Source organism: Sinocyclocheilus anshuiensis, unplaced genomic scaffold (genome assembly GCF_001515605.1).
Source record: "Sinocyclocheilus anshuiensis isolate Anshui unplaced genomic scaffold, SAMN03320099.WGS_v1.1 scaffold159, whole genome shotgun sequence".
NCBI classification, from domain to species: domain Eukaryota; kingdom Metazoa; phylum Chordata; class Actinopteri; order Cypriniformes; family Cyprinidae; genus Sinocyclocheilus; species Sinocyclocheilus anshuiensis.
In genome coordinates, this window is record NW_015549567.1 from 898000 (window position 1) to 916817 (window position 18818).

General features: G+C 37.4%; 1 protein-coding gene across 3 annotated transcripts in view; it reads left to right on the forward strand.

Annotated features, from left to right (window-relative positions):
• afap1 (actin filament associated protein 1) overlaps nt 1–18818 on the forward strand; it is a 52099-nt gene extending 33281 nt beyond the window's left edge. For 2 of the 3 annotated variants that reach the window (XM_016445336.1, XM_016445335.1), the window contains exons 4-18: nt 2824–2932; nt 3078–3289; nt 5292–5471; nt 8912–9004; nt 9747–9822; nt 11786–11935; nt 13606–13817; nt 14040–14185; nt 15768–15885; nt 16021–16257; nt 16771–16891; nt 17394–17558; nt 17817–18007; nt 18135–18299; nt 18474–18818. In XM_016445336.1, the coding sequence (XP_016300822.1) occupies nt 2824–2932; nt 3078–3289; nt 5292–5471; nt 8912–9004; nt 9747–9822; nt 11786–11935; nt 13606–13817; nt 14040–14185; nt 15768–15885; nt 16021–16257; nt 16771–16891; nt 17394–17558; nt 17817–18007; nt 18135–18299; nt 18474–18500 (2202 nt within the window). In that variant the 3' untranslated portion in view covers nt 18501–18818. The remainder of the gene's footprint in view (nt 1–2823; nt 2933–3077; nt 3290–5291; nt 5472–8911; nt 9005–9746; nt 9823–11785; nt 11936–13605; nt 13818–14039; nt 14186–15767; nt 15886–16020; nt 16258–16770; nt 16892–17393; nt 17559–17816; nt 18008–18134; nt 18300–18473) is intronic. The other variant, XM_016445337.1, reaches the window with a different exon arrangement.

Genomic DNA, 18818 nt, shown 5'->3' on the forward strand with positions numbered 1-18818 from the left:
GAGATAAAGTATCGTCCTCTACCTCAGACGTCAAACACACCCTTCTTTCATGTGCCAGGAGGTCACACTAAAACATTACAATTTCTATTGTAGTTTTGATTACACATGTGAACAAAAACCCTCAGGAACCAGCAGAGTACAGAATAAATACTGAGTTCAGCCCAACACACAATCAATTTGATGTTTTTGTTGCCAATATACTTTGAGCAAATTTAGGCCATGCTGTTCTAGCCAACATCAATAGTCTAAAAAGAATTAAAGTGTGATATTTCTTGGTAATATCTGAACAGTTACTTCCTAAAAAGAAAAATGGAGTAAAGCATTTAGCACATAGCATAGTATATTTCCATGTCGTCTTGCAGTGTTTTTAATGTAAATAGTCGTTTATGTTCTGTGTTACTATTGTACCATATTGTGCCAGGTGGCAACTGTGATCATTGGTCCTTTGGTCTCTTGAAATGTGTTGTAATTCCCCCCACCTGAAAAGCACTGGAAAATAACCGTGCTTTCTGTGAGCTGAAATGAAAGAAAAAGAAATAAAGACAGACTTTCCATGGGAGGGTGAAAAAGGAAAATGAAAAGCGTTTATGTGAGTTTGTCATCAACCATAATTGTTTGCATGCAGCCTGGGAAATGAGGGAGACTCTGGAGGGCCTGTGTCGTCATGACAACACCAGGTTGTCACATGTGCTGCCAGCGGGGCCCAACCAACCCAAATCAGGCCCAAATCAGATGGTCTTAAACACATTGTAACTCACACAAATGCACGCTCATTTGCACTCATATACACACAAGCTCTCTTTCTCGTTTTCTCTCTTTCAAACAATCCCACTCGCACACTAATGAGGTTCTATAATGTACGCATTGAATATAGACACCAGGGGCCTTGTGTAAAAAACTCACAAAAGTTTTCAGATTTTTAAACTCTTTGTAACTTTAATAAGAATGGAAATGCATATAGAGAGATTTAAATTTTCTTTCATTCAAATTTTTTCCCTCAGTATTTTTTTGGTAACACTTATAGGGACCAATTTTCACTGTATTAATTAGTTGCTTATTAGCATGCATATTACTAGCATATTGTCTGTTTATTAGTACTTGTAAAGCACAAATTCTGCATGACCATATTCTACATCCCTAATCTTAACCAATACCTAAACTTAACAACTGCCTTGTTAACTATTAATTAACAGTAATTTAGAGTATATTGAGACAAATGTTGTAGTTAGTTAATAGTGAGAACTGGATCTGAAAGGATTAGTTCACCTCCAGAATGAAAATGTAATGATAATTTACTCACCCCCATGTCATCCAAGCTGTTTATGTCTTTCTTTCTTCAGTTGAAAAGAAATTAAGGTTTTTGAGGAAAACATTTCAGGATTTTTCTCCATATAGTGGACTTCAATGGTGTCCAATGGGTTGAAGGTCCCAATTTTTTAGATGACTTTTCCAACATGATTACGTAATGCATGAATATGCGCATACGCATTTGCAGAGCTTGTGCAACACGGGCATTTGTGGTTAAAAAAAGAGTATATACATTTTTATTTCTTTTAGAAAATGACCGATCGTTTCGCTAGATAAGATAATTCCTTGCCTGGGATCCTGTTGAGCTCTTTGAAGCTGCATTGAAACTGCAATTTGGACCTTCAACCCATTTGCACTCATTGAAGTCTACTATATGGGGAAAAATTCTGGATTGTTTTCCTCAAAAACCTTAATTTCTTTGGGACTGAACCTAAGAAAGACATGAACATCTTGGATAACATGGGGGTAAGTAAATTGTCAGTAGATTTTCATTCTGGAAGTAAACTACCCCTTTAAAATTAAGTGTGACTGTTTTTTCCTCAGAACTGTATAATTATTTACATTTATAAGATTTCTCCTGCTTTATCTGCCATCTTGAATGTATTTTTTTCCACTGACCTCATTCTAGTGCTTTCTAGGATTGGCTTCTCTGCTAAGGATAGATACAATGCTACCCTGCCCTAGCAATTTAGCCAAATGAAAGTATCTTAGAAGGCAGTATAATTATGCCACCTACCTTTGGGTACAGTCTTGGCATCAGGAGAGTGTTTATGGTGACGTAAAATCCTCCCTGCAGAGGCAGCACACTAGATTTTGGAACTGAATCTTTATTGCAGCAAGCTAAATGATTGATTGACTGTTAGGTATTACCTTTATTTATTACAGTTGTTTTTGTTTAAACACAGACGGAGAAATCTGGCCAAACAGCTTGCGTTAGGTAAGGTGCCCACACTTCTAATGGTGCGCCGCCCTCCAGATGGGAATAAAGAACAGCAAACAGCCCTGAACTCTTTTTCCAGAACTTGCTGGCCAGCTTTCTGATTCTCATCTTTCTAATCTGTAGCTCGCTCTGCTCTAGTTTCCTATTTTTGATTTGTTTGTGTTGTACTTTCACTTTCTTCTTTTTCTTTCTTCTACTCATCATGACCAGCTGCTCTTTTACCATAAAACTCTCTTTTTCTGACAGTTTTGTTTGTTAACATTCCCGTTTGACTCTTGCCACAGATGTTGATATGTACACACTCGGTTGGTTCGTATTGGCCTCACTGTGATGTTAGAGATCTTAATGAACATTTGACCTCTAAGATGGGCTTCAGATAAGATGGATAAAGCCTCAGATGTTTTGATATTGTTAGCTTTTGAGGTTTCACAACTGTAGACATTTATTGGAGCCAGTGAAGCTGATATTTTTGTCCTCACATTTCTAGGAAAAGCAGAAACAAACACTCTCATCTATGAGGCTGTATGATTGAGCTGACCACTTTCTCTCTCCTTCTCTTTCCCTCCATCCCAAAGCCTCCAGACAATGGGCCTCCTCCCTTGCCGAGCTCCTCTCTTCCTGAAGGTTATTATGAGGAAGCCGTTCCGCTGGGCCCTGGGAAAGCACCAGAGTACATCACCTCTAGTAAGGACAGTTTTTAACATCACACTATAAATATGTTATATGTTTTAGAACAATGACAGTAACATAGCTGCATCTGTGACCTAAGAAAGAGCATTCTTTGCATTTCAATAAAATTCAATAATCAGAGTCCCAACTGTGTTCTCAGATTATGACTCGGACGCCATGAGCAGTTCATATGAGTCATACGATGAGGAAGAGGAGGATGGAAAGGGGCAGAAGATGCGTCACCAGTGGCCATCTGAGGAGGCCTCCATGGACCTGGTGAAAGACGCACGTATCTGTGCGTTCCTGTTGCGAAAGAAACGCTTTGGACAATGGACCAAACTGCTCTGTGTCATAAAGGACAACAAACTGTTGGTAAGCACACACACACTCACAGAGATGGACACCCATACTAGAGGGGAGTGGGGCAAGATGTGCCATTTACATTTCTTTAAGCCAGGAGAAATGAGATAAAGACAGCTAATTATATTTCAGGAAGTCTCCTGTCAGCTAGTCTCAGCCTCAGACGTCACGCCCACGGACCGTTGGCTAAACGTCTGATGCATATGGCACACAAAAGTGGAAACACTTCAGGAGTTTTGAAGTCGTCATCGGATTGGTTGAATTATACAGGATTTACGGGAGACGTGTGTGTCGCGTTCTTTAATGTTCCGCCTGGAAACAAAGATGCCGTGCCGCCAAACCCCCTCATGAAAGAAGAAAGCCGTCGTGTTTACAACTGTGACGACGAGCGCTTGTCAGGATCAACTAAACGCTGGATTTTCAAAAGTATGTGAAAAAATTAAAGTTCGCGGCATAGAATCTTTCAAATACATCCGAGAGTTTTACACACCGGTCTGTTATTGTGGCGACATTTCCACGCCCCGAAACGTGACGATGAACGAAACGAACTGTGATTGGTTGTTTGACATGGTGGTCAAACGGCCTCATGGGTGGGCCTTGGCCAATGAAAGCTGCCATGGATTCCAGACCTTCAGCCGTCAGTCTGAAGGTCTGGCTACGCGAAACAGCCTGTCAGCTGACAACAGGCCATAGCAATATAATAACTTCTCAATCTAAAGTGATTCAGGGACAATTTGCAAATTTATTAACTCTTTCCCCACCAAACAGAATTTTCTGCTATTCATGAGACAACGCTTCCCTGCCAAACATGGAATTTTCCAGGTTTCCGTGTTTTCACTGTTACACGCTAGGGGGCGCTATTACGCATCTCCTGAATGAGTCTTGAATGTGCTGATCAAAAACACAGATCAGGAAGACGCAAAAATGAGCGATCTCATATGTATGCATATTATGCATATAAAAAATAATACCATCATCAACACTAACCGCATATAAGTGAAAACTGCCTAATGTTATAGAGTGAAATGTCAATCCAGGAAGTGATAAAGGCCTGTACAAGCATTGGGAGTACTGATGGAAGCCATCTACTGCATCTTTGCTTTGATGATATTACTAAATATGATCCAAATGTAGTATTTGATAAAAAATGCGATTTTCTCAGCTTTTTGCTCAAAATGTTGCTATTTTTATGAAACCTTCCTACATTCAAGTGTTGAAGCTAGAATAAAACAGATTTTTTTGTTTGAAAGTAGAGGGTCTGATCTTTATATTGATGTATTGCATGTTTAGATATTCATACAACAAAATATTCTGGGGGCCATGAAATTTTAGGAGTTAATTAGTAAAATAAATGTCATGCTAAGGTCTTTATAGTATTGCACATTTTTCACATTTTCATAAAATTTTAATATTCAGATTATTTTAATGCAGTGAAAAGACATTTAAACAATTTGCAATAGCATTGTATGTATTTGGAGGCAAAGCTTACTTCAAGTTGCAATAGTACAGCATCTGGCACACTTTACCCCACAGAGCTATTTTAGGAAAAATACTTAATTTAATAATTAATGGTAAATGTTTAGTCTAACAATTTACTTTTCTACATAAGTAATTATATTTTTAATTCTGAATAGGTTTGCTTTGAAATTTTACATTTATGTAACTTACTTGCCATGTAAAAAAGTACCTTGACATGGAGAATTATTATTATTTTTTTAATAAAAATGCAACTTTTCTCATCCTTATCTATTTTATGTGCATTTCATAATCACAGGAAGCTGTATATGATTTGCCTAAATGTATGGTCACTTGAAAATTCTGCACAGTTTGCATGATTATCAATGTAACTCAGTTTACCCACTGGCACATCTTACCCCACTCTCCCATTGCGTCTATTTCTAAGCGATTCTGCTTGGTTTGACTCAGCTTATGTTGTAGTGTGTAAACAAAATTATTTCAGAGGAAAATATTTATAAGATAAACAGCTTCCCTAATGCATCTCTCTTTCTCTAAGTGCTACAAGTCCTCCAAAGACCAGACTCCACAGATGGAGCTCCTCCTGTCTGGCTGCAGTATCACACACATTCCCAAAGACGGCAAGAAAAAGAAGCATGAACTGAAGATAGTCCATCAGGGAGCTGATGCTCTGGTGCTTGCCGTTCAGAGCAAAGAACAGGCCGAAGAGTGGCTAAAGGTAATCAGACTAGGATTGTGATCAATTATGAAAAATCTAGAAACCAGCTGTCAAACAGCGAGTTTTTCTGGTGAACTACATGGATATGTTTGTCTTTCAGCATAGAATTTAATTTACAAACCAGCAGTAGCAGTCCTCAGGTCCAGCTGTTCAGTGTTTGTGTTCAGTTGGGTGTGTTGGGTTAAAAGCAGGTTGCTCTGTACATACTAAATACAGAACTATACATACTAGTACATCTTTGTTCAATATATTTAAATATTTTATACCCACCCACAGTTCATTTCACCTCCATGCGCAAGTCTCGTGTGAGCCTAAACTCTAAAAAGTGTTTCCTGGTTTAAGTTCAAAGGGTTTCAATCTTAATGACTCTGAAGATTGTGCTTGTTGATAACTTGTTACTTTGATAGTCTGTTTTATATCTATTTAAAGCCATTTTCCTCCACATCTGGTTTTCACAAACATCGTGAAAAGTGCTAGTGAAAGTCTCTGGGCTCTCGTGTGATGGATCTACTATTTTATAACCTGAAAGCAACTTATACTGCACAAAAATCATCAAAACCAGCTGCAGTCAATCGACGATTGATGAAAATAGCATTTCCCTCATTGCTGTCCATCACTCCTCTGGTGGCACTGTTTATAAAGACATCATTCGTTGCAACAGTCTCATTTATAAAAACAAAAAAAAAGAGATTTTCCTATTCTGTTACTATGATTCAATGTGGTAACGAGCTTCTGTTTATTGATTTGCGGGCAGGAAGGCACATGCAGTGAGCTGTACAGCAGCTTCAAGTGGGTGTGGACATCAGACTATGCAAATATACAGCCCGGGAAAGCAACAACCGCTGTAATTGCTGTTTAGGAAGGGGGCATAGCTCTGCGCTGTTTGGTCAGGTGTCGTGTGTACTAAAAACATACTGAAGTAGTTGATTTCTGCTTGGGATAAACAGAAACCACCCTAGCTTGGAGGGATTTGTTGTATTGTGTTTCATTCATGCACACACTGCACACCCAGCAACTCATTCCCAATATGAAGAAGCATGTTCTAAACCAGTAATAACCTGGTATTTTATTTATTCCAAAGAAACTTGAATATTCCACTATTTTCAATTCTGCATCTAATGTCTCTCATATAAAATAGTTTATTTCCACTTTTAAAAAATGGTTACAATTGAAGCTGAGCACAAGTGAATGACTTGACAGCCACATTCTGCATTGTGTTACATTCATGTACACAGTGTGCATGGCAAAATGTGGAGGTGGTGGCAAGTTTGTGGCTTTTATTTAATTACCAGACAAATAATGCTTTTGATTTTTGACTATTGCAGAGTTCCCATGGGAAATCGAAATCGAATAGAATTATAGTTGTCTAGGCCTGGAAATATCATGAAAACCTTAAAAGTCTTGGAAAAGTGAAAAATGTCTTTAGTACAGTTTATTTGTTTTTTATTATAGAATTTAGAAAATTGCTCTTTGTAAGTGAAATTGCTTTAAAAAGTGTGTTTGTTTTAACTTGTTAATTGTCTTTTTTTTCTAGATTAAATCATTAGACACTAGTAGACATTAGATCATTAATAACACAGTAATTCAATTCAATTAATTTCGAATTTCAATTCGATTCAATTAAACTTAGTTTTTAAAGGTGGAATTAAATGGTTTATATGGAAGCCATTAGTATTAAAAAGAGTGGAATATTAGGCGATAAGGAAACTTTTTTTAAGCTTTAATGGAATACTTCATGTCTTCAAACAAAATTGAGGAACATTATAGAAGCCCAGAGGCGTCTGTGGTTCGTTATTGCTTTATCCAGTTTGCTAATGATTTATTTATGGAAAGTGTTAGCTTGTTGTTTTCCATGATTCATTTTTAATTCTTTTTAGTGTTGTATCTCTCCTCTGCACTGTTTTCCTCTTTGTTCTCTCTCTCTTCCAGTCTTTATTCGATTAGTTCTCTCCATATAGCTCCTCTGTTCTGATCCTTTGGAGAGGCCTGGGGAAATTCCACCTCCTGTCTTTCTTCTTCCCTTCGTTCTTCTTTCTTCTCTATTTTTTGTCATCTGAGTCTCCTCTGCCCTGGGCGGGAATGGTAAGATATGGAGTACATTCTTTTTGAATGTATCAATGAACGTGACCACTGTACAGTGTTGAGAATTTTATTCCTCTTGTCACTTCCTGCTTTCTGTTGAGTTGCATTTTATCAGCTACTGAGTGTGTATGTGGGTGTTTGTGTGCTGATTGGTGTGAAATAGTTAATTACTGCCCTTACTGAATGCTTGTCATTGGCTTTGCTTCTCATCACGCTCTATTGTGGCAATTTTACATTACGACTCAAAGTTTGAATGTCCGCAAACATTTGTTTGACCTATAACTTTGACTTTGTTGGATTTTTATGCAGTAGTTCTCCATATTAACTCTTCATTTGAAAATATTCATGCTAATGAGGGCACATTAGCACAGCACAAAATATTTTTTGACCGAGCGAATCCCAGAAACCCACTTCTTTGCAGTCAAAGCCATAGAGTGAGGCCACAGCCTGCAATTTTCCCGTGAGCCCAATTATGTAAACCGGTTGCCAAACCCAACGTGCTGCGTCAAGTTACGATGCTCAGAGGAGCTCAACGAAAAGGATATTTGGTTATATTTTGGTTTTTGGCATGGGGGTGGTTTGGGAAGGGGGTGTGTAAAGGTGAGCTCCTCTCTTTGTTCACTCGACACCAATGGTTATTGTTTTTTTTGGATGTTACCCCCAGGTAATGTGAGGTCACGCTCATATGTGGCGGCGAGGAGTCTGTGCAGTCTGGAGATCTCTGGATATCTCATTCACACAGAGCCACTGCACAGCGCATAGACAGCCACGAGAGCGATGACGCATGTAACAGCCTTCCAGCTGCACTTCCAACTGCATGTGACGTGCCCAATCCATTTGAGCGCATGGCAGAACGTGGAGGTGGTGGAGAGTTTGTGGCATCTGTTTGACTGGGAGCAAAGAAAGTTTTTGATTATTCAAGGGTTCCCATGGGAAATGGAATAAAATTTCAAGGCTTGGAAAAATCATGAAAAAGAATAAAATCTAATGAAATAATGACATCTTGGAAAAGTCATATATTCTCAAATCATATTGTAAAAATATACTCACTAGAAAATTGCTCTTTTTTTTAATAGGTCTAAGGAAATTTCTCTAGTTAATGTCATTTGTTTCCTAGCTGTATTTATTGATATAAAAATATATCAGCTAAATTGATCTTTGAGAGTGCAATATCTTAATTCCAGAGAAGTCATGAAATTCATTGGGCAAAAGTGTGGGAAATGTCATATTTTTTTCGAAAAATTGATCAGTATCTATAATAGAACGATTTAAAAATTAGATATTGAGGGATATTGAGAAATATCAAATTTCTGCCTGTTATTTTGCACTTTAACTTTTTGTTCTGTGGTCTTTTTAAGGTGATGAAGGAAGTCTGCTCAAATGGAAATGGAGTGGTGGACTGTGACGGAGCTGGCTCTGGTTCCCCTGTTAACAAAGCAGAGCTGGAAAAGGTGCGAATTCATAATTCTATTTATGTATAGTACTTTGTGTGTGTGTATGTGTGAGTGGTTGTGGGTGTGTGGATTTACTATGCCTGCAGAGTACATGCTGGTCTAACCTACATGCAGGTTTGTGAGACTGTGTGGCGGTTTGCATGCTTGCCAGCTTCACCACACCTCAATACCCTGCACAGGCGCCTCCTCTCTGTGTTCCTGCACAGTGGCTCTGCTGCCAGGGCATGGAGGGCTATAAAAGCATATGCGTACCAAATTCCATCTTGCCACGGATGTGTGTTGCTGGCGAGGCTAAATAGGAGTGGGAGGAACTGCGATCTTATCATTTTTTAGAACACATTCTTTAATATGCACTATGCTGCAACATTATTTTTGCTGCGTGTGCGTGTTGCACTTGTTTATGTGTGTGTGCTGTTTTTAGGACAGATCTAAAGGGGGTTTAATGTCAAACCGCTTAAACTGGCACAGCATGCATGAGCCTAGTCTAATTATTCACACTTAATGCAAAACAGATGTGCTTCGAGGTTTGTTTTGGTAGACTGCAGAGGTTTAAGTGTATGGTCTTTAGTTTTCTACACTCTTTGTGTGTATGTATTTAACGTGTCTGTCTATAAACAATTTATCATTAAATTTAACAATGAATCCCGTTATTTGTCTCGTTGAGTGTTCATTCTTCTGCTGAAATGCGTGTTTTCTCTGTAACTGCAAGTATACCTGTAACCTAACTCTTGTTTTGCAGAAGCTGTCCTGTGATCGGCCAAGTTCAGATGGAGAGCCTTGTCATGACAATGGCATCTCAGATGGCAAAGATCCAGGTGAGTTTTTATGTTCAGTCCTTTTTTTGGTCCATATCATTGGAGACGACAGATGTAGAGTTACTTTATATAAAGGAAGGGTATTTTGTGGCATACACTGTAAAAAGTGGTAAGCAGCTAGCTAATCTATCTATAGCTGTCTGTCTAAAATATTTGATTCAGTGTTTAATTAGTATTTGATAAGTTGATTCAGTGAAATTTAATAATAATAAACATTTTCAGCATCAGTTTGTCAATAATTTGTCAGTTGTTTTTGACTGCTGTATTGTGCTCGGAAACCTGTCAGTTACTAGATAAAATCACTGTATTTAAAAAAACACACATTTGTTAGTGTTTTAATTCATGAAATGAACTTTTTGGTTAAGAAAACAAACTTGGTAAAACAACAGAGCAAAAAAACAGAACAAATTTGATCCCATAAAGTGGATGTTTATTTGACTTGAACAATTCCATTGTTTGAACAACAGCTAAGTCAGGGCAAGGAGACCCTTCTTAATTAATCTAATAGGATTATTTATCTAGTATTTACACCACGCTGTCTCGATCTGGGATTGAACTTTTTGGGACATCTGTTTCAGGTCTGTGGAAATGTTTCTTTTTTTTTCAATTTGAGACTGCCTTGCCTCAGACGTGTTGGTGAAGAATTGCCTAATTTGAGTGGAATCCAAAACTTGTGCATCTGCAAACCCGTATGATTGATAGCTCAGCATCACGGCCCCAAGCCGCAGTAACTGCTGTGCTGTTTTCACATGAGTTATGGCAGCTGACCTCTGATAAACCTACGGATAAACAAAGGCTGATGTCTTATAATAATTCCTGTAAAAGTGTAAGGTCATGGATTTTTTTTTTTAAACGAAATATTTAGGGAAGCATTTCTTGGCAGCAGAAACATGAACCATTTCTATCTGATCTCCTCTGTCTCTGTCTGATAGCACCTTAGATATCCTTACACCACACCAGCAGCCATCTATTGCACTTCTTTAATGAAAGATGGAAGACAAATTTAAAAGAACCAAGCAGATTAATCAGATTCGTCATATTCTTTCCAGCTGTCGTATCTGCTGAGATGCTGTGAAATCATATTAGCCTGATCGCAGAATTTTCCCTCATGATAAAATGAAGAACTATGTCTGTATAGGTCCTTTAAGCGCCAATGGTTTTTGCATCTGTGGCTCTGGGTTTTTCCTCATGCCTGAGGCTGCTGTGCAGAGACAGAGAAACTTTAGAGGACTCTGGGTTCAGATGGGCTTAGCTTTAATTAAAGGAGTCGCCAACTAAGATGTAATCTTCTGCAGTGAAGCTTGGACCAAGTCAGGTCAGAAGAGCAAGAGTTTCACTGTATCTTTATATGTTTTCTTTGTGCTTGTGAGCTGCTTTTGTAGTAGGCTTTTTGAGAAGGAGAAAAGCCTGTAATTTGTTGTGCTGTAGCTTCTTACACACTTTAACCCAGTCCAGATCCCAAACTGCTAGTTTGCTCGCATTGTCCACCATTGGTTTGGAATAGGATGTGACCTGAACGGTTTCCCACAGTGTGTCCTTTTACTTTCAATGTTTAAGTTTGTTTTTTCTAGATCTTTTGTTTCTTACAATACCATTAACCACAGACCACACTCAGATAAAAGTATCCAAAAAACTTGGAGAAGAACGAAGTTGGTTTCACGCACTGTTTAGGATTTGGATTAAAAGTCTGAAGACGTGTCCTGTCATTGTCAGTTCAGCCTCTTACTCTCTGGCCTAAATTACTAACGTTTTAAAATGAACAGATTGCCGTTTGTCATTTTCCATAATTCAATCTTTTCCCACCAAATCCACCCCACAAACAAAATATTTTCCAAACCCACCCCTTGTTATAGTTGCAACACCAATGGTTTTCTAGATAACTAGCATATCTGTATAATATATTACTTTATAAAATCCCATACATATATTTCACACTCTGACACTAATTTGCCTTTTTTTGCAGCCAAAGGCAAGAAGAACTCTAAATCAGAGCAGAAAGGCACCGTGGGACGTGTGACTGGAAAGAAAATCACTAAAATCATAAGCCTGGGCAAGAAAAAACCATCTACAGATGAACAGACCTCATCGGCGGAGGAGGATGTCCCAACGTGTGGTGAGCGCTTCCAATACCATTTTGATATACATTACCATTGAAACGTTTGGGGTCGGTAAGATTTTAACATTAATATTGTGAAATAGTTTTTATTTTAATATATTTTGAAATGTCATCCTTGCTGAATAAAAGTACTAATTTTAGATTGTCCTATACATACAGGAACAGGTAGAATAATGCCTGTATGAACAAGTAACTGAAATCAGTCACTAAATAATATCTGTAATATCTATAGTGACAGATAAAGGTAGTAAATATCAAGGCTTTTTTATTGCATATTTCAGGATTTGGTTTTATCTGTTTTGGGCAGCTCCCATTGTTTTCATCCTCTCAGATATGCAGCCAAAACTCTGTCTAGTTTTTTCCATCTAGGTTTTTTCCGCCACCTAAACGCATTACCCAAACAAAGGATTTTCTTGCTCTTCAACCACATAATACCTAGATTTTTGCCATTGTCATCACCTGATAGTCCTAACATTAGTGATTGACAGCCTGTGAATCATGTTAATGAAGCATTCAATTTGCTGGCTATGGTTCTGTTAATATTTTTATCTCAAAATTCGATTGTCAGTCGTAAAAATTCAGGAAATCACTTTAGTTAGATAATGCAATGTCTATTTAATAACCAAAGTAGCAGAAGCAAGGACCAGACAATATGTGACCTTGGACCAAAAAAACTATCATAATGGTAATCTGAAAGTTGAATAAATAAGCTTTCCATTGATGTATGGTTTGTTAGGTTAGGACAATATTTGGCCGAGATACAACTATTTGAAAATCTGGAATCTGAGGGTGCAAAAAAATCAAAATATTGAGAAAATCACATTTAAAGTTGTCCAAATGAAGTTCTTAGCAATGCATATTACTAATCAAAAATGAAGTTTTGATATAGTTATGGTAGGAAATTTACAAAGTATCTTCATGGAACATGATCTTTACTTAATATCCTAATGATTTTTGGCATAAAAGAAAAATCTATTATTTTGACCCGTACAATGTATTGTTGGCTATTGCTACAAATATACCAGTGCTACTTATGACTGGTTTTGTGGTCCAGGGTCACATATGATACTACATCAATATGGGCTTTCTGTTTATCTTTATAGTTGTTTTTATTTAACTGTGATGTATTTCAATTTGTTTTATCTCCATTGTGCTTTGCGCAAATACACTACTGTTAAAAATCAGCAAGGATTGAATTGATTGCATTAAATTGATCAAAAGTAACAGTAACAAAATCTATAATGTTAAAAAAGTTTTCTATTTGAAATAAATGCTGTTCTTTTGCATTTTCTATTAATCACATAAGCCTGAAAATATATGTATCACTGTTTCCTCAAAAATATTAAGCAGTTTTAAACAGTTTTCAACATAGATAATATTAAGGAATGTTTTTTGAACACCAAATCAGCACATTAGAATGATTTCTGAAGGATCATGTGACTCTGAAGACTGGTGTAATGGCTGCTGAAAAATGAGCTTTTCTATCACAGGAATAAATTACATATTTAAAATATTTAAATAGAAAATTAAAAATATTAACATGAAAAAAATATAAATGATTGGCAAAATTTTTAAATGATTCTTCCCCCAACCCTATCGACACTTTTACTTGTGGGTCTGTCTGTTGGCTGTAATATCAATCTCTCGGCCCAATCCTACATTAACAGGCTATTTGAACGTGCTGTCCAATAACCGCTGGAGAGAGCGCTGGTGCCAGCTTAAAGACAACCAGCTGTTGCTGCACAAGGACCGGGCAGATCTGAAGACACACATGGCCTCTCTGCCGCTGCGGGGGTGTGAGGTCATTCCAGGGCTGGACTCCAAACATCCCTTTGCCTTCCGTCTGCTGCGCAATGGACAGGAGGTGGCTGTTCTGGAGGTACGTGCCAAGTCCCTCAGCTCTTGCGGGGCAATTAATGTGTCTGAGACAGGACCTCAGGGGAGGGATTAGATGGATGGTTTGGTTGGCTTGCTTTCGTAATGATGTCACTGCTGTATCATGTGTAGAGTGGATTCGCAGAGACTGCATAGATTAGTGCTTTATTTGTCTCATATTCCACTGACACTCATTCATTGCATCTTTCACTCTTTTTCCTGTCAGGCCTCCTCCTCTGAGAGTATGGGAAGGTGGCTGGGGGTCTTGCTGGCCGAAACGGGCTCCACAACAGATCCTGCTGCACTGCACTACGATTACATTGACGTCGAAACCACTGCTAATGTCATTCAGCTGGCCAAGCAGTCGTTTTGGTGAGAACCCAGTACTGCTAAAAAATGTTTTATTAGCATGCCAGTAACTTTTTCGGTAACACTTTAGAATAGGGAACACATAGATTTCCCTGAACAGCCTCCTTATTTGCTGCTTATTAATAGTTAGTAAGGTAGTTGTTAAGTTTTGGTATGGGGTAGGATTAAGGGATCTAAAATATGATCATGCAGAATAAGGCATTAGTATGTGCTTTATAAGTACTAATAAACAGCCAATATGCTAGTTATAGGCATGCTAATAAGCAACTAGTTAATAGTGAGAACTGGTCCTTAAAATAAAATGTTACCACTTTTTCTTGAATAAATTTAAATTAAATTAGAAGTTTCCTGCACTGCATTTGCATCTTCATATTTATAAATATTTAAATATATGTTTAACATAACACTGCTGTTCAACAGTATATTTAATGCACAAAAATAAAAATATAAAATATTTATACAATTAATTTAATGTAATATAATATTTTATTTAATATGCTATTTAATACAATGTTATATATTATATTACATTTACACGTAGTCATTTAGCAAACACTTTTATCCAAAGCGACTTTGGAAGCAATCAGAATCAACAAAAGAGCAATGATATGCAAGTGCTATGACAAGCCTCAGTTAGCCTAACGCTGTACACGTAGCAATTTTTTTTTTTTAATTATATAAAATTAAATAAAAAGAAAACAATATTGTATTATTTGTATTATTGTATTAGTTATATTCTATTAGTTATATTCTATATTCTAGTGCTATCTTATCTGTAACATTTATTTGTAATTGAGGTTATTCAAAAAATTCTCATTGTTTTTATCTGTCATTAAATTATACATTTTGTATTCACTACTTTTATTTTTTTTGTTATATATTTATTATTTTAAATACATTTACTATTTATTTTATATATTTGTATAGTACCATTGAAAAGTTGAGGTCAGTAAGATTTTTTTCCAAGAAATTTATACTTTTATTCAGCAAGGATGCATTAAATTGATCAAAAGTGACAGTAAAGACATTTCTAATGCTACAAGATATTTCTGTTTTAAATAAATGCTGTTCCTTTTTTTAAAACTTTATATTAATAAACAGTGAAAAAATGTATCAATGTTTCCACAAACATATTAAGCAGCAACTGTTTTCAACATAGATACAGTGATAATAAGAAAAGTTTATTGAGCAGTAATGGCTGCTGAAAATGTAGCTTTGCCATCACAAAAATTAAATTGCCTTTTAAAACGTATTAACAGTTATTTTACATTGTAATACTACTTCACAATATTACTGTTTTACTGCTTTTTTGATCAAATAAATCTATAAATGGCTTCTTTCAAAAACATAAAAACAAAAAAAACTTAGTGACCCCAAACTTGCCGCTTTTAATAATTAGCTACTGATTGTTAATGCCTTCTAGTATAGCTAACTACTAAGCTTGACTGTAGTTAAAGTGCTCATGAGTAGCTTGTAAAGCTACAGTTTTGAAGTATCTTTCCCAACACTACTGTTTAAAGTTAGAGTTTAAGTTCTCTGTATGACATTTGTATGTGTAGTAATGAATATATGTATATGTTCACAGTTTCACCAGTAAGCGTGCAGTTTCTCCAAACCCGTACTTGGATAACCCAGTCAATGGTTACGCCTGTCCCACAGGGGTCGCTCTGCATTATGATGATGTGCCCTGCATCAATGGATCGGTAAGCAAATGAACAAACTTTAAACCCATTAAATACTCACCTTCTTTTCTGATCCTGCCTAACTCCTCTCTGTCCCTGATCCACTTTTTCTTTTCTAATCGCTCTTCTCTTGCTTGCACGCTTGCGATATGGAAGGTACCAGATGCGCACTACTCCTCCCCAGCTTCAGGGGACCATCGGTGGAAAGAAGAGTCTCATTATGAGAATACAGATCTTTATGAAAACATGCCCTCCCCCAAACTAGCAGCCCGCTACTCTCCCAAATCCATCCGCTCGCAGTCATCTTCCACAGGGCATTACAACAAACCGCTCTCCACCAAATCTCTGTCCTCTTCCTCCTCTCCCTCAGCTGCTAATACTAACACTAACCAGGTGACTAACCGAGGCTAACACAGTAAATCTCAAACAATGGATATCTGTATCAGATTTGTATTTTCAGTTAATATTAACAAACACAGAATAGAAATAAACACACAGCACAGTGCATGCATTGTGGACCACCCAGCTCCAGAAATGAATGCTTTTGATCTATATAATATCTATGTCTGTGTGGCCGTGGCCTTGAATGGATTTACTGAAGCCTTAATTCACTCTGGGTTACATTTTATAGGCCAAAGATAGAAAAAAGGTTTATTGCCAGCTATAGTATAACTAAAAGAAAATGTCCCCTCAAGCAACATGTGTGGTTTAGTAGATGTGGTTTGCAGATCTAACCTACGTGAAATTATTTGTATGAAGTGGTAATCTTAGAACTAAATCACAAATCACACCCTTAAAATGTAACAGGTGTTAACAGCGAAATCAAAGTCTTTAAATATCAGATGTTTGTTAGTAGCCCACATACCAGTTTCAGCTTTTTTGTACATGTTTCTTTCAACCAATCAGCTCAAGGGAAAGAAAGGCCTGACCACCAATGGGTTCGCTGCAAAGCAGAAGTTGGACAAGAACCAGCCCAAAAAGGCCAATGGAATCAGCAGCACTGTTCCAGAGAAACGCAACAACTCTAGTAAGAGATTGTAACATATAAAAGCACATCTGATAATCTCAAAATGAGTCTTTCATTTTTTTTTTTTTTAAAGTGGACGTATGGCTGAAACTAAACTAAGCAGACATTAAGTCTGCATCCATCATCCTAGCTATTACACCACTAATTTATTTCAAGGAAAAAGAAGCCACACAGATTTGTGGAGAATGCCGGTATGTGGAAATTGCAGTGCTGTTAGACAGCAGTGGATCTGTTGACATGCTCCTTTATAAACTCAATCACCCCAAATTCCGTTTCAGACAGGCAGTCAGTCAGTCACAGACATCCTAATCATCCAGTGGCCATTTATGTGGACTTGCAAATATTTGGATGTGGTATACTGTATATTCTGTCTGCCTTTTAATCTGCGTTTGTGGTCTCAGAGGCCTTTAATGCGATGAAAAGACTGAATCCAAAAGTTAAAAATGGAAAGATTTTCTGATGATGGTTTACTTTGATTATAATGCATCATTAACCTTCACAGGTGTGGATCAGTATAAGTACGGGAAAAACAGAGTGGAGGCAGATGCCAAGAAACTCCAAGCGAAAGAGGAGGAGCTGATGAAGAGGAAGCAGGAAATTCGAAACCGCCTGACCCAGCTGAAAAAAGACAGGAAGGACCTCCGCACTGCTATAGAGAACAACACAGGTGAGGATGTCAACGGGATTCAAGTTTGATTGAATCTGTATGTGTCAATGACAAGTAAGAAAAAAAAAATAGCATTAAAAGGTTTGAGGTAATAAATACTTACATTAAGCAAGAATAAATTGATCAAATTGTGACAGGACATTTATAATGTTACTAAAGTTTTCTATTTCAAATAAATTATGTTTTTTAAGCTTTCTATTCATTAAAGGATCCTGAAAAATGACAGTTATAACCTCTCCCGGTGTTTTTTTCATCCAGGTAAGCGCTCTCAGGCATCTTTGACAGAGAGACTTAAGAAAGTGGAGGATGAATGCAAACTAAAAGAGGAAGAACGAGTCAATCTGGAACTGGAGCTGACGGAGGTGAAGGAGAGTCTGAAGAAAGCCTTGAACGGAGGCGTCACCCTGGGCCTGACCATTGAACCCAAAACGGGCAGCTCCAGCCCACAGGTCTGGAAAAACAGCAACAATTTCTCTAACATAGACATGATGTAATACTAACTGTAGGGTTGTGTCACTTCCATTTTTAAGTGATAAAAGAAAAGCAGGTATCAAAATGTGTCTCGTTTGTTTTTAGTCTCCAGTGCTAATGAGGCGAACGGTGGACAACTCACCCATTTCCAGCTGTGACACCAGTGACACTGAGACCTGCTCTCTACCAGTCAACAGTGCATCTCTGCTGCGGCGTCAGACACAACAGAAAGCCTCACCTGTGCGAGGACACGTCCTCAGGAAAGCCAAGGTCAGTAACCACATGACACTTATTTTCTTCATCACACTAGATATTAATAGCAGGTAACATATGCTGGGTCTTATGTAAAAGCATGATCCTAAAGTTGCATTTACTTTAAGATGTTTACACTACAGTGCATATTTTCCCCTGTGTTCATTCTGTTCTTTTAATTTTTTTTTGCAGGAATGGGAGATGAAGTCTGGCACATAAGTTCTTTTCCACTAACTTTTCATTTTCGCTGTATCTATTTATTTTTGTCCATATATGAGTGATGTTGAAATTGAATTGACTGAACCATAGACACACTATTTTCCAGAATTAATTCTGGAAGACCTTGACTGAATCTGGTGCCCAGTGCTGTTTATCATTATAGCACTATCCCTGGATCATGATCTGACTATAAAGTGACTTACAAATAAGGAAAACTCAAGCAATTTGTCATATAGAGGCCAACAGTAATGCCACAAAACCAAATTTATATACACTACCGTTCAATATACCATTTTGGGGTCAGTATAATTTTTTTTA